This window comes from Rhinichthys klamathensis, unplaced genomic scaffold, assembly GCF_029890125.1.
Source record: "Rhinichthys klamathensis goyatoka isolate OS25496 unplaced genomic scaffold, OSU_Roscu_1.1 h1tg000727l_1, whole genome shotgun sequence".
Taxonomy (NCBI): domain Eukaryota; kingdom Metazoa; phylum Chordata; class Actinopteri; order Cypriniformes; family Leuciscidae; genus Rhinichthys; species Rhinichthys klamathensis.
This window is the reverse complement of record NW_026607141.1, coordinates 23,204-38,941: the sequence shown is the minus strand read 5'-3', so window position 1 is coordinate 38,941 and position 15,738 is coordinate 23,204. Positions and strand designations below refer to the sequence as shown.

The window sequence follows — 15,738 nt, the reverse complement described above, 5'->3', positions numbered from 1 at the left end:
CCACATATTTTGCAAGCACATGGTCCCTTTGAACATAAGTGTATTCTTGTGTTACTAAGACAGAACCAAACTTCAGTACAAAAGTCTGTGCCATTAAACAAGGTTAATTTCAAACTGTTGCTCCGCCATGACAGTCTTTGACCAGGCTGTAGAATAAGAGTTTGTGAAAATGCATGCTATTACGCAGCTTGTGGCCATGCTGAGAAAGCAAAATGTAAGTTCATGTACTTGATTAGTATGTTCCAGGCCTAATTTGTACAAATGGTGCTACATCTCTTAACCTGATATTCCATCATTGCAACAAAAACATCAATAAAAATGTACTGACTTGATGGTATTTATTTGCATTCCATAAAAACAGCACAACATCTGTCTGGACATGTCTTGGTGGAGTTTGCATCTCTGTCCAAGCCTTTACAAAACTCAATGAAGCAAAGGAAATTGGGAACTTTGACACGCTTGTACACAAAGGGAACTGCTTTTACAAGGGTTTGTAGTTTAGTGTCTAAACAACCCTACTACTGTACTTAACAGACAATGAGACAAATGAGACTCCAGTGTCGACAATTGCAGTTTGTTCTTCAGAGGTAAGTTAGAAGCACTATTCGGCCGATCCTGGTGAAGAAGTGACAATTATTGCAACAAAGACGCCCCTGAATTCTTCCCCTCTGGGAGAAGAGCTAGGGTTTGAGGAACAGAGGTGGTAAAGTGAGCCGTTCCCTCAGGGAATGGAGTAACATCCACCCAATGACAAAAGGTAGACAGATGGCAGATTGAATTTTGATTGGCTGCTTGATGAATGGATAACAGCATAAGGGGAGGTGTCCGATTTTTAGCATTGTTTTTAAACATAGTGAGACCCGCGAGCAGGAACTGGATACCAAAATCATGACCCATCCTCTTGTTATCCCAATTCTGCTCATTACTTTAAACATGAGACCTGCTACTACAATTATCATATCAATCCTTTAATTTGAATTTTAAAATTATTAAACAGCTATTTTATGTCTTGTATTATCATTTTAACATGGTTTGAAAACAAAACGTAATGAAAAATGTCCATGTAGAGTCTAAATCCAGCCACCTGGTTCCTTCTGTATCCATCAGTTGTTGTTGCGTGGTAAGCGTGCCAAGTCTATACACTCGTCGTGCATTTGGAGACCAGGCATCTCGACCTGAGGACTCAGGTGATACCGAGGTAGTACCGGCCGCCATATGCACATCAAATACGTGCCCTTTCCCTCTGTAATCTGGAATTATATGCGCGGGAGACCGTGTTCCATGCATCCATGTAGCGGTCCATGCACATGGCAATGCATTTCTGGAAAAAAACGAAAGGGTTGTGTAGTATGGGTCTAGATGTTATTTCCTCAAAGAAACATGGACAACGGTATAGGATGTCCTGCTCATACCTGTTCAGAGTTGTCCAATGTGCTTCCTGGTTTGCCAATGCATTTCTTGAAGCATTTATCAGTCATTCTCTGCAATGAATGACAAATGGCATTAGGAATGCATGGAATAATTCTAGTATGCTAGTACTATAGTACATTTTGGTACTTTTTGTAACTGGATACCTTATAAAAAGGTACTGCGGCAGTGTCATATACTGAAAAGTACTTAGAAAGAAGTAATTGCTAGAAAATGTGACAAATAATTACACAGAAACAGCAAGCAACACAATTAATTAAACAAGTCATTTTAAAGTAGAAACACTGAAACAGTATTTTCATATAAAACTTCTTATTTACAACTTTGGAAAAAAACAATATACATTTTTACTGTATAGTACAGTAATGGCACGGATGGTAATGTTGGAAATCCTTTGGCATACCATGTATCACTGTCCTTTCTGAAAGGGTACCATGCTCATATACCATGGTATTTCATGGTACTTCAAAGATTATCATGGTAGTAACACGGTACATACTCAAAAATACAGTTTTACAGAGATTGTACATAGACAAAGCCTTTCAAAAGAAAAAGGAAAAAAAGACTGTTGAGTATGGTACATGTTTAAAATACCAAGGTAATACTACTACAAAGTATACTTTTTGGTAAGTGTATATGGTGATGATAACATATAATATTAATGTGCTTTGCTATAAAACTGTGCTTAATGATCACCACCATGACATTTACATGATACACCAAGGTATAGCCTACCATGGTAAAGTGATATAAGAGTAATCCATTTATTCAGCATGTTGTAATGACAAATCCTATCCAACACCAGCCTCTTATATAGATACTTATTCATTTTAGGAAGCACAATGCAATTATTTGTAGGAGTATTTATGTAGGGATAATTTAAAGCAGCATTTAACATCTTAAGAGTTAAAGTCACTAACCTGCAGCAGCTCTTGAGCGTTCGCAACGGCAATCTGAACTTTGACCTGCTCCATTATAGTGCCAGTGTCCATTTTACCAGAAGATGAGCCCGAAGAGAAATCAGAACCAAAACTGTCCATTTTACACAATTATAGATCTAATAACAGTGACACACCGGATTAAAGTCTGTGTCGCTTCTCTACATGTGATAATTTTGCCCTTGAGATGAACCGGAAGCGCTGGCGAAAACATCCTGACTGTTGTCTTCTGGGAAATGTAGTTTTTAATGACAGCAAAAACACATACGATCATAACGTGATGATTTTTAAACAACATCAAGAAAAACAACATTAGCCTATCATGATGTTGCCTGTCATTAGCATAAACTCAGATTTTATAAGGATTTATCGCTTTTGATTTAACACAACATTTTGCCGTTTTAAAAGGCCAACAAAATTACCGGTACATTAATATGGTACAAATGTTTTTTTTTGTAAGTTTGCAATTTCTGCGTCTGCTATAAATCTCCTTTTTTAAAATAACGATTTGTGTTTTATATGGGTTCAGCTTTATTGCAACATGAGTTCTGTCCAGTAGGTGCCGCTACATCCCACCAGACATTACTGTAAAGAAATTAGTTTATCATTTGTTCTTAAGTTTTTTAAATAAATCAATAAATCAATCAGTACATCAATTAATAAATTATAATATATTATAATATAGTAATATTGGAGTTATTTTTATAATATAATATACCAAGTTAAAACTGTCAAACCAGCCAGAAGGATTTTGTTTTGAAAGTCAGATATAATTGGTGTTGAGGACTGTGTAAACAGGGCATTGACACAGTAACGGCTGTTTAAGCTCTAATAACTCTATTAGATATGAACAAGTTTGGCTGAGTGAAGATGAATGAGTGTTGGCAGGGGGTCTGACAGTAATTAACAGTCACACAGTAGGCTACAGTAAGTCTTCACTCACAGTAATACACTGGTGAAGTTTGTACAACAACCGTTCTGGACAAATTAAACATGCAAAGAAAAACATCATGCGCTTCCTGTTGGCATAACTGTGTTGGAAACATTGTGGATTGATACTAAATACCTTAATGAAAGAGGCTCAATAAACATGAATCTGGAGGTATCATGCTACAGCAATGGTATAAATGGTAAAGCCAACAAACACCGACGTAGGCCTACTGATTTTTTTAAAAACTTTTTTTTAAGAAAACATTATTACTATTGTAATAATTTTAGCCTACCTTGTAGTTGTACTGTATTTAAAATCTCATTATTTTTGCCCCCTCCCCCCCAAAAAGGCTATTGTTAAAAAAGGCACGTTCACATACGTAATTGAAGAGCGGCGTATTTCTTTCCTTAAACTGAAGAGTGACTGTAAATAGTTTATGCATAACTGCAATATGACAGAGATAGTATTGTTGCTATCTGTGGAGGCTTACACAGTATTCCTATCATTCACAGTCTCAAACATGAAAAATATGTGTCTCAATACCAATGCATCACATTCATACACACCAAATGCTCACTAATTATCCAAAACACTTCTCATTACTAGAAATAAAACATGTCCTAAGATCACCTCCTCCGCCAGGATTGGACATTTAACATGCGGGAAGAGGAGGAGCGACTGAGACTGAGATCCACACTACACTCACTCACTGATTCTCGAGTCACAGTAGTAATGTTCCCCAGCGTGTAACAGGCGGATCTCACAGACTTCAGACTGATCCCATCAAGAGAAATGTTACTACTGAAATCGTTCAAGACGTCTTAAAGTAACACGCGGATAAGTCGAATGCATACTGTTTAAGTCCACGCGACGAATAAGGTAAATTCATGCTACTTTTTTCATACTTGGTTATACGACACAATGTTACAATATTCAAGCGTGTAGTAGCCTATACATGGATTGTATTGGACCGCTCAGTAGATTTGTCTGTTGAAAACCTGTCACTTTAACATTAAATATTTAAATGCGTTGCGAAATAGGCTACTGCAAACGTCATGTCCATTTCTTCATGTAAAGTTTTTTTTGTTTTTGTTTTTTACCTAAAAGAAAACTATATAGAATATATTTGTATTAAAGTTATTTAAAGGGCAAAAAAATGCACGTGTTGCCATAGTTGACCATAGTCACTGCAGTTATCGTTACTGTAAAACCATGGTACATTCATAGGGAATTTTCATATATTCATATTTTCTCATGACAATATTTCTAGTAACAAAAAAATGAATATGCTATTTTATGACTAGCATAGTAAACAAAGTCATTGGTATCTTGGTTGATCTATCTTGGAAAAATAACATTTTGGTGTCTATTTAAAGGCTTTTTAAAGATTTGGTTGCTGGCCTTATTATGTGATCAGTATTTTAAATACAACAAACACATGGAAATATGATTTATTTAACAGTGGTGTTGTAGTCATTTTAGTTCACTGTTGTACTATTGTTAGACAATTAAGTTTCATACTCCTATGCAATTTACTTTGTTTTATGCATAACTGAAATTATGAAATTATAGCTAAGAGCAGTAACTTTATCAGAGATCAAAGAATCAAAGAGGAAGGCGATGATTCATTTCCCATAAATCATTAACCCTTGTACTGAACAATCTCAAGGTAAACGAAATGCTGTTTAACAAACGATTATGGGTTTACTGCCGTCCAAGGATATGGTTGGTTCCAAGTGTAATTGCCCTAACTATGATGTATCCACCATCTAATTATATGTTAAGGATTTTTAAACACTGCTGAACAATAGGCCTTCCGAGTAATATCAAATGAATGTCCATGGATGATTTGAGATGATAATGGAAATCTGAAAGGAAATGGTTTTAATTGTTTTTTTTTCTTGTTTTTTTTCTTTCTTTTATCCAGTTCGAAGATGTCTGTCAGTAATCACGAGAACCGAAAGTCAAGGTCAAGCTCTGGGTCCATGAACATCCATCTGTTCCACAAAACGTCACATCCAGACAGCCTGCTTACCCACCTCAATCTCCTCCGCAAGCGACATGTCTTCACGGATGTAGTCCTGCGTGCTGGACATCGAGCATTCCCATGCCACCGGGTGGTTCTGGCATCGTGTAGCCGCTATTTTGAGGCCATGTTTAGCGGTGGCCTGAAGGAGAGCCGAGACGCCGAGGTCAACTTCCACGACTCTTTGCACCCGGAGGTTCTGGAGCTCCTGCTTGACTATGCCTACTCCGCCCGTGTGATCATCAACGAGGAAAACGCAGAGTCTTTGCTGGAGGCTGGCGACATGCTCCAGTTCCATGACATCCGCGATGCCTCTGCAGAATTCCTGGAGAAGAACCTGCATCCGTCCAACTGTCTTGGGATGATGCTTCTGTCCGATGCTCATCAGTGCCAGAGGTTGTATGAACTTTCTTGGCGGATGTGCCTGGCAAATTTCGCTAATCTCTACCACACTGAGGACTTCTTAAACCTGCCCAAAGAGAAAGTTCAGGAGCTTGTTTTTAGCGAGGAGTTGGAGGTTGAGGATGAAAGCATTGTGTACGAGGCTGTTATTGATTGGGTTAGAGCAGACATTGGGAGTAGACATCTGGATCTTCCCGACCTTCTGCGCTGTGTTCGCCTCGCTCTACTGCCGGAGTCCTACCTGCTAAAGAATGTCGCGTCCGAGGAGCTCGTCATGGGACACAAGGTGGGCCGTGAGATTGTAGAAGACGCTGTCCGTTGCAAAATGAAGATCCTGCAGAACGACGGAGTTGTCACAGGTTTCTGCGCCCAACCCCGTAAGGTCAGCCAAGCCCTCCTGCTTCTAGGAGGCCAAACGTTCATGTGCGACAAAGTATACATGATTGATCACAAGGCGAAAGAGATCAACCCCAAAACGGACATTCCTAGCCCTCGCAAAGAGTGTAGTGCTTGCGCAATCGGTTGTAAAGTATATGTCACGGGTGGTCGAGGGTCTGAAAACGGGTCTTCAAAAGACGTTTGGGTCTATGATACATTGCACGACGAATGGTCCAAAGCTGCACCGATGCTCGTCGCTAGATTTGGACATGGTTCAGCAGAACTTGACCACATCCTGTATGTAGTAGGTGGACACACATCCCTTGCAGGGTCGTTCCCTGCATCCCCGTCTGTGTCCCTGAAACAAGTGGAGCAGTACAACCCCCAATCCAACAAGTGGACACTGGTAGCTCCTCTTCGAGAGGGTGTGAGCAATGCTGCTGTCGTAGGGGCCAAAAACAAACTCTTTGCTTTCGGAGGGACTAGTGTCAACAGGGACAAGTATCCTAAGGTTCAGTGCTTCGACCCCTGTGAGAACAGGTGGACTGTCCCGGCCACTTGTCCTCAGCTTTGGCGTTACACAGCGGCAGCAGTTGTTGGGAACCATGTTGTGGTCATTGGTGGAGATACTGAGTTCTCGGCGAGCTCCGCGTACCGCTTCAATAGCGAGACGTTCCAGTGGACCAAGTTTGGTGACGTGACTTCAAGGAGAATCAGCTGTCATGCAGTGGCGTCGGGGAATCGCCTGTATGTGGTCGGGGGATACTTTGGAGCACAGAGGTGTAAAACCTTGGACTGCTATGACCCCTCAACGGACTCATGGGATAGCATAACAAGCATACCGTATTCGCTTATCCCAACAGCTTTTGTCAGCACCTGGAAGTACCTCCCATCTTGAAGAAAAATACTACTCTTATTTGGTGAGTCCAATGTCACTGTCCTGGACCAACTGACATTTGCTTTGTATACATCTGCCCTCTCAGATGCAGTAATTTTGTTTGTCGATGAGAAATGTCTAACCGTAATTAGTGCAGTTGGATGTCAAATAAAGATGAAATTGTTTCTTAATAGTTTTAAGGAATGTGGCAGCACAAATTACTGAGTAAAACACGTCTCTCTGGGGCGTACAAGCTTTCCCAAATGCTTCCAGCAAGAACAGGATCAGGTTCATTCTTGCAGTTCTGCCAATGGCGAGGCCTGTACCATTTTTTTGCACATTGCTCCACTGAAAAAGTGTATGGTCTTGCTTCCCTGGATTGTTTACAAATCTTCTGTCTTTTCTTTTATATAAATGTCAGGGCTTATTGTTCTCACAAGTGTACACAGTAGCCAGACAGATAACAAACTCAAATAATGGTTTCCCACAGATCATCGATGTTTAGAGAAGGCGTGTTTATTTGAGATTGGTGCGTAATGTTTGGCAGGAACATTCAAGGATGGAGACAGGAGCCTTTCAACTTGTCAAGTGACCCTGCTCTTTATCTGTTGTAAAATAGCAAGAATTTTTGTAGTGCTAAAAACTCGCTCTAGTTCAACTTCTAAAACACATCGTCTTGTTTAGCACTCGCAGCTTGTTGAGCTCAGCGCTCACTTAATGGAAGGACGCCTAGAGGAACTGCTGTTTGCCCTTCCTCAATAATAAACAGATGGTTTGGGTGGAGACGGGCAGAAGAGAGTCTGCAAGGCCTCAGATCTGCACGGCTGCAGCTGACAAGTCTCTTTTATCCTTCTTTGAGTGCAAACGTTGCAGTTCCAGCTCTTTTGAATATCACTAATTCGCCTTTGAATTTTGCACAGAATAGCCTTGTCAGAAATGCTGGAGTGAGGCATGTGGAATAGGGTCAAGTCAAGTCACCTTTATTTATATAGCGCTTTTTACAATACAGATTGTATCAAAGCGCTTCACAGTGATAACATGAAAACAATATAACAAAGTTCGTTTCTAAAAGAAATTGCGTCAACGTCCACCTTAAGTAAGGCAGATCAATAATATTATTGAATATTAAATGTCCCCAACTAAGCAAGCCAAAAGCCAAGGCAACAGTGGCAAGGAACCAAAACTCCATCAGGTGACAGAATGGAGAAAAAAACCTTGGGAGAAACCAGACTCAGTCGGGGGGCCAGTTCTCCTCTGGCCAACGAAGGAACAGTGCATGATTCGGGCAGCATTACAAGTCAGATTGGATCGGAACATTTAGAGTATTAGTAGTATAGGGTGCAGCTATATTTTGCACCATTTGGCAGCCAGCAGCTTAAAACTAAAAATACACATTGCTTTAGAAGTCGTCATCTTGTCACAGGGGCGAGGAAAACAAATACAGAAGATCTTCTTTCATATTTGCCACAAACCAATATGCATTAGAGTAGCCTACATCGAAGATACATTGCACTAAAGGTGTAGACTCTCAGATAATTTCTCACCAGCCAGTCACGCAGATGAGTTTCTTTCCTATTGTCATTGCATATCATCACAGTGAGTCACTGTTTGACTTTGAGTTGGTACAGAATACTTTGGAACGCAGTTCACCCAACATACTTAGTATGCTTTTTCTAACCCAACCTAATCCTTACATGCATTGTGTTTAATTACTTGAACAACCCCATGAAATGATTTGACAAGTTTGCCTATGTCAACGTAAGGCTAATAGGAATACCTTCCACAAAACTCTGCTTAGATTGTGGTTTAACTCGGGATATGTTTGAAATAGCATGCTAGTATACTTTTCTAATACAGTATGCCTACTGTGCACAGTATGCAGACTTTTATTTATACAATATTTATATATGAACCACAGCTGTAGGCTTACAGTGCTGAATACTATACTGCGCTTGATTATACTTCCTTTTCCAGTACTGGCAATGATCTGGATGAAATTTCAGATATTTAATCTCTTTTTGAGTCTTGTCTTAGTACCAAAATAAGACCTTTACACAAATTTGAATGCAAAATAACCATTTTTGTTACTAATAAAGTAGGCCCTTTGTGATGAGGTTATTTGCATGCTACAGTTTAAAACGTTAATTGTTCCATAATGCCTACCGTTTCACTTACTACTATTAAAAGAAGTTGTATAGGCTAGAGTGTATACCATGCAGTGGGCCTACTCAGAGAATAGTGAGATAGAATGTAGCTGGTTACAGATGAATTATATTTCCAGTCTTCAGGCAACTTTAATGTTGCCTAGTTGGCAAGACTAGTAATCTGAACTGTAACATGAGCACCATGGAGGAAGTTATCAAGATCCTCTCATTCTTTGGTCTTGCAGAGCAGGCTGTAGTAACTGGCACGTATCCAATACACACCATATGAGTCTCTGTTTGTTGTATGACACACCTGATCTAGGTCAAGGGTCAGTTCCTGACTGTTTTATTATTCACGGAGGCGGACCAGAGTGACCGTCACGGTCAATACTAATGTTTTATTAATGCTAGCTTTTTTTTTTTTTTTTAAACCCAGAAAGATCCTTTATTTTGGCAGCTGCGGCCAGCCTTATTTTACCGACACGCGCGCGGAGTCTCCGCGTCTCTCGAGCCCCGCGGCGCGGCTGGATCTGCATACAGTTAATGGAAAATGTTCACTTCTTTGTCCGTGGAAGCAGGACCCGCGGAAAGAAATTGAATAATACAAAGGGCTCAAATTGGTTACCAGCCGTAAATAGATCAAACAGGTCATTCAGCCGCGAACTCGCTCGATGTAATTAATCAGAATTGCATAATATTCATACATGAGATGAGGTGAAAAGGCTGCGATTAGCATACAAACTGCCTTTGTTTTTCAAACTGGGGGCGCATTGACTAAAACGAGCCGGTATTCTTGAACATTTATAGATCATTTAGAACTCATAAACACAATAAAATGTGAAAAAGAAAATGCCAGCAAGCTTTAAGCTGCCGCTGTCACCGATTTAGCCTATAAACTTAGCCTATAAACTAAACCTCACACTCCGCTCTCATAACTAAACATTACAGAATATTGAGAGGCGGCTTATAATGCAAAGCAAAGGGCGTTTCCTAATAGGCCTAAATAAGGCGCTGACTCGGGATTGATCCGAGCACAGATCCATTCATACAGTAGTTTACAGAGTTTACACAGCTGTCATTAATTCAGCCCTGTGACCCTCATTACAGATAGCCTACCTACTGAAGCCATCGGGAAAGAGCTGGAGCCAAAACCACTAGCCTACCACTAACTCAGTTAATATTTATTTATTAGTAGCCTATTGTTTAATTTTTATTGGGGGGTGATCATTACATGTCTAGCCTACATAAATTAAAGTGGTTAATATTTATTTCGAGTTTATTTATTTTTGTACTTAGGCCTATTTCGAGTTTGATTAGCCTAATTATGAAAAACATTTGTATTTGTTTAATATAACTTCCATTTAAGTAGATGACAAAACAAAACATTTTATTTCTTGGCATTATTGAAGTATCATTAAGGGTCATAAATACTTAAACATACATTTGGGTGATAAATATTTATTTATCAGATTTATTATTATTTACTATTTATTTGCTTTAAGTTTTACTATAATAAATAATACAAAATGTATTAATAAATATTACCCAATATTTTTATTTTATTTTAGTCTTACTAATTAAAATAAAAAAAAATCCTGTTTCACCATTTATAAAAATAAATACATTTGAGTGATAAATCATTTATTTAGCACCCAAATAAATAACATTTTTTTAGTATTTATTCGGTAAAAATAGTAACTTGCAAACACATAAGTGCTTTACAAATGAATAAAAAATGTTAATGCAATAAATAAATAATATTCTGAATACAAAGACCTGAAGTCCTTAAAAGCTGAAAGGTGTGTTTTTTTAGCATGTAGTTGACATGTCTAATAAAACCTTGAAGTGAAGTCCAGAGTTTGGAAGAATAAAGTAGATGTAATGAAGAAAAACAAGAAGGATTTCCAGTTTAAGGCTGTGAAAACAAGCCTATACAATCTATTAAACACATTGATTGAATCCCAGGCGTGCGTTCGGGTCTTTAGACTTGCTTTAATGGAATTTCCAAGGGCTTCAAACTGGGTCAAAGGTCACTTGCTCTGCTGCTGGTTTGGGAAGGGTGAGACCACTGACGCTGATGGATAAGCGCTGCTCGAGCGTTAGTTACGCAACACTGAAGCGCTGTTCACTTCGCCCGAGCGTTTGTGCAGCATCGCTCCTCATGTCTTAAATTAAAGTGTCTGCCATGTCCCAGAAATAACACAATGGAATGAAATACGGGACGCTGATGTTTAAATATAACTGGCTCTAAAGCTGCTGTACTTGTGAAAGGGTGATAGCTCTCAGGTATTATTTTTAATGCTGCTGCTGGAGTGTTGATCGTCTCAACAACGGAAAAACAGGCATCAGCAATATTGGGAGAAACGTCCATGCATGACTTTTCACATCCAAACAGTATTTTAATTTACTGGGGGGTTTTTTTCTGTCCACAACTGAACTGTGACCCTCATGCACCATGTCCAGAACATGTCCACAAAACATTTTATATTATTAATAATAATACCATTTTTAATTATATTACACTATTTTTTATTGTATTATATATCTGCATTTTATATGCTATGTTGCTCTATTGGTTAAGCCTTAGTCAAAACGGTTTACACGTTCCTAATGCAACCACAAAGACAAAATACACTCTTAAAGTAAAATGATCAAAAACTCATCTAAGGAACAGCTTGTTTTATAGGTGGTGGAAAAACATGTTGTAAAAGTGGAAATTAGGCACAAGTGAACTTCATGATCTCATTACCTAAATGTTTCAGGGGATGAAACGCATTTAACAGGGCAAGAACAATTTTATAGTACAAGTTTTAAAGCTCTTTTGAAATGAAAAGCGGCTTAACATACCGAATGTGATCTCATTAGTAGGTGTTTGTATACATACATAGATATTATATACATACCATGAAGTTTTACTATAGTTTTGTCATGCACTCAGTTTTTTAAACTAATGTGAAGGATTGTAGGTGAACCATGTAAAGTTCAACATGTGTAACTCATTCCCTGTTTTTCCATCCTCAGATCTTTCAGCGTTCTCTGGAATGTCAAGTCAAGTCAAGTCACATTTATTTATATAGCGCTTTTCACAATACAGATTGCATCAAAGCAGCTTCACAGTGATAACATGAAAGTAGTACAACACAGTTCAATAATATTGTTGAATATTAAATATCCCCAACTAAGCAAGCCAAAAGCAAGGCGACAGTGGCAAGGAACCAAAACTCCATCAGATTGGATGGAGAAAAAAACCTTGGGAGAACCCAGGCTAGTCAGGGGCCAGTTCTCCTCTGGCTAACAATCATAGGGTTTTAAAGAAGCTTTACAGTAAGTCCATATCAGAGAGTACCTGGAAAAAATACATTTAGTTAATCATGTAATATGATTAACTGCAGCCGAGGAATGCAGCCGAGTTTCCCCCCTACGAGGCTTGGGAATGCCGGGGGAGGGGGAGGCGCTTTTCCTCCTTCACATTTACATGGACCTTTCACTGGAAACCAAGCCTTAGGTCATTCGGGATGGTAACCATGGCAACCGGCACCCATCCCAGGTCACTGCAGTTCTGATGGCGAGATGCGAGATGCGGATAGCATTGTGAACACATGTGTACATAAACTTACTAGACTTCACTATTTAAACCAGGCTATTTTTAGCCTGAGGTTCCACGCTTCAACGTCTCGCTCACTCAAGTCACACGGATCCTCTGCGTTCATTATTTAAGTAATGATTAACTCTTGCCTCTGGTTACTCACCTTCATGCATGAAACGGGGCTCATTGTGTTCTTGGTAAGATTCGGGTGACCTTTGAAAGAGGAAATGAACCCAAAACGGTTGAATAACTAGTTAGGCTGTGCTGCCTTTTTTATATCAAATGTTTTTGAATATTGAATATATTACACACATTCTAAACATTTTTCTGATCAGCACTGTATTCTTGTTATAATAGTACTAGACGAATAGCCAGGCTGAGCTAATAGACAAGTTTGGGTCATATTTCACCCCAAAATAATAAAAAAAGTATATATTTACATACAGAAAATGAAGGCTATTTTTAGGATGTTTGCATTGCTGTATTATTTCTAGGGCAATTAAAACACATTTTCCCTCCAACTTCTCATTACCGTAATGCAAAAAGTCATTACCATAATGGGAAAAAAGAAGAATGTATTTAAAAAAAAAAAAAAAAAAAAATCGTGGACAAATTACGGTAAGGTTTAAATGTGATCCTAATTGTCATAAAATAATGTTACAATGCAAAATAAGGAGAACCGAATAAGAAATTATATTTTGCTTGAAGACACTGAAGCCTGTTTTTAGATTGTTTGTATTTATATTTTTCAAGGCAATTAAAGCAGATTTTTCCTCCAAATTCTCATTACCGTAATGCAAAAAAGTGGTTACTAAGAACAAGAATACATTATTTAAATGATAGAAATTATAAAATATACGTGTATGCTGATTTAAAAAATAAATACTTAAGTCTGGACAAATTGCGGTAATGATGAAAAATTTTCTTAATTGTAATGAAATGAATGATAGTATGCAAAAAAACAACAACAAAAAAAAACTCTTAAATGGTCCTAAAATAGGCTTTATTTTCTTTATTCATAATAGTAGTTTTCACTCAACTTTGGAATGTGTAGTTTACAATGTGAATAACAGGTGGTTAAACTACTAAAGCGGTGGATTCTTTCCTTAATGGTTTTGTGCCAATGGTTACATTTTTTCAGCTCTTTTCAAAGTGAACAAAAACCTAACAAACGTCTTAAATGTTGCTGTACATGTAGCCTTGATTGTTCTTTTGTGAAGTATATTGTATTTTTTTAAAAGTAGATTTTGCACATTGTATTAAGACGCTGTCCTTCTCACTGTTGAACGGTCATCTACACTTAGGGTGTTTTTCTTAAACGTAAAACATAAGAATGTGTTGCCTGAGGCCAAAGAAAGCAGCACAGATAGAGAAATGTTACCAGCTAAATGTTGCGTTTGCGAACTGTTTTGCTTTGAAATATGTTGTGAAATGTCTTAATTTGTGTACAATTTTTTTTATATCACTTTTACTTGTTTGTTTTGGACATTTAATGCCAAATATTGTTTCTAACATCTGTCAGTGTGTGTTCAAGACTTTTTAAAATAAAATGTCTGTGAAAATGCTAAGCAAGCGTTCTTATTGTAGTAACAGGATTGGATTTTTTTTGGATGAGCATGACTATGATCTGCTGAATGACAAGGAATGTCTCACACCTTTCATAACTCGCTAGATGCACTGGAATTTTGAAATTGTCAGTCACACCCAGTTGATTTCAACCACAGCGATTTCCAGTGTAAAGTTCAATTTCCGTGCACAACCTTTACGACTTCACATTGCTATTTTCGCTCCGAGATGGTCGTCTTCAGACACGACTCTTGAAAGGGTGTGTGGGTACATGTCATGGCACCAGCCCCATTCCACTCATTCCTGGGCAGGTGTGATTAGTGGAAATGCCAACGAATGGCACGAGACTCCAGACTGCGTTCCTTTGCCAAGACTGTAGGGGAAGAGATCTGGCTGTTGAAAGAAAGAGACAAATAATTGAAGCCAATCTACTGTTTATCTTGGTAGGGAAAATGTATTGCAAAAATCTAACATTTCTCTCAAACGAACTGTTGAGAAACTAACCAGATCTCCTTATGAGTCATCCAGAAGCAAAATCCAGAAGTCACTTCAGAGGGTTGTTGGACCACTAACCAAATATCAACGCCTTGTTCTCCAGGCAGAAAACTAAAGTGCCCCATTATGCTTTTTCACATATTACCTTTCATGTAGTGTGTAATATAGCTGTTTGTGAATGTTGTAAGTTGTCAGTAATTCCAGTCCTCCTGCACAAACCAATGTAGGTTTGTAACAAATTGGCATAATGGTGTCGGCTGCCTGTGAAAAACATCTACTTTGACCCTCAAACACTGTAGCTGTACCTGAGACTGGAGGAGTTTGGTTCATGTTGTCGACATGTCGAGAAGACGCTGTTTTCTGCACAATGAAAGCAAATTTTCATTGTATCACTTCCAAAGAATGATGACCCAAGCGCGAATTGATACGTCATCGTTACTGTTCGTATCACTGTGTATCAAGAGCTGAGGAAGACGTGTCTATCTGTCATGACGTGTCTATCTGAAGACGTGAAATCCAGATATGGTAATGGTAAAACACTTATGGTAATGCTTCGTTTCCGACATGCGATGTAAGCGGAAAAGACTGGACGATCTGACCAATCAGAGAAGAGTAGACCAATCACAGCAGACTGGACCATCTGACCAATCAGAGCAGAGTATACCAATCACAGCAGACTGGACCATCTGACCAATCAGAGCAGAGTAGACCAATCACAGCAGACTGGACCATCTGACCAATCAGAGCAGAGTAGACCAATCACAACAGACTGGGTCATCTGACCAATCAGAGCAGAGTAGACCAATCACAACAGACTGAGTCATCTGACCAATCAGAGCAGAGTAGACCAATCACAACAGACTGGACCATCTGACCAATCAGAGCAGAGTAGACCAATCACAGCAGACTGGACCAACTGACCAATCAGAGCAGAGTAGACCAATCACAACAGACTGGACCATCTGAC

At 38.8% G+C, this 15,738-nt stretch overlaps 2 protein-coding genes across 2 annotated transcripts; one reads left to right on the top strand and one right to left on the bottom strand.

Moving 5' to 3' along the window:
- Window positions 1–322: 322 nt before the first annotated feature.
- On the bottom strand, window positions 323–2,539 carry timm13 (translocase of inner mitochondrial membrane 13 homolog (yeast)). Its single transcript, XM_056242473.1, has 3 exons — window positions 2,349–2,539; window positions 1,413–1,481; window positions 323–1,321 (listed from the first exon to the last, which is right to left on the bottom strand). Exons 1-3 carry the CDS (start codon window positions 2,466–2,468, stop codon window positions 1,223–1,225), a joined length of 288 nt encoding a protein of 95 aa, XP_056098448.1. The 5' UTR covers window positions 2,469–2,539; the 3' UTR covers window positions 323–1,222.
- Window positions 2,540–3,995: 1,456 nt separating this feature from the next.
- Window positions 3,996–12,170, top strand: enc3 (ectodermal-neural cortex 3). The gene is made up of 3 exons (XM_056242439.1): window positions 3,996–4,176; window positions 5,225–7,023; window positions 12,146–12,170. The coding sequence occupies exon 2, from the start codon at window positions 5,232–5,234 to the stop codon at window positions 6,999–7,001; it is 1,770 nt and encodes a 589-aa protein (XP_056098414.1). The 5' UTR covers window positions 3,996–4,176; window positions 5,225–5,231; the 3' UTR covers window positions 7,002–7,023; window positions 12,146–12,170.
- Window positions 12,171–15,738: the final 3,568 nt, after the last annotated feature.

Coding starts and splice junctions, on each gene's coding strand:
- timm13 (XM_056242473.1), bottom strand. CDS start 2,468: ATGGACAGTTTTGGTTCTGATTTCTCTTCGGGCTCATCTTCTGGTAAA. Junction 1,482..2,348: donor ACGCTCAAGAGCTGCTGCAG/GTTAGTGACTTT, acceptor CATTCATTGCAG/AGAATGACTGATAAATGCTT. Junction 1,322..1,412: donor CATTGGACAACTCTGAACAG/GTATGAGCAGGA, acceptor GTTTTTTTCCAG/AAATGCATTGCCATGTGCAT.
- enc3 (XM_056242439.1), top strand. CDS start 5,232: ATGTCTGTCAGTAATCACGAGAACCGAAAGTCAAGGTCAAGCTCTGGG.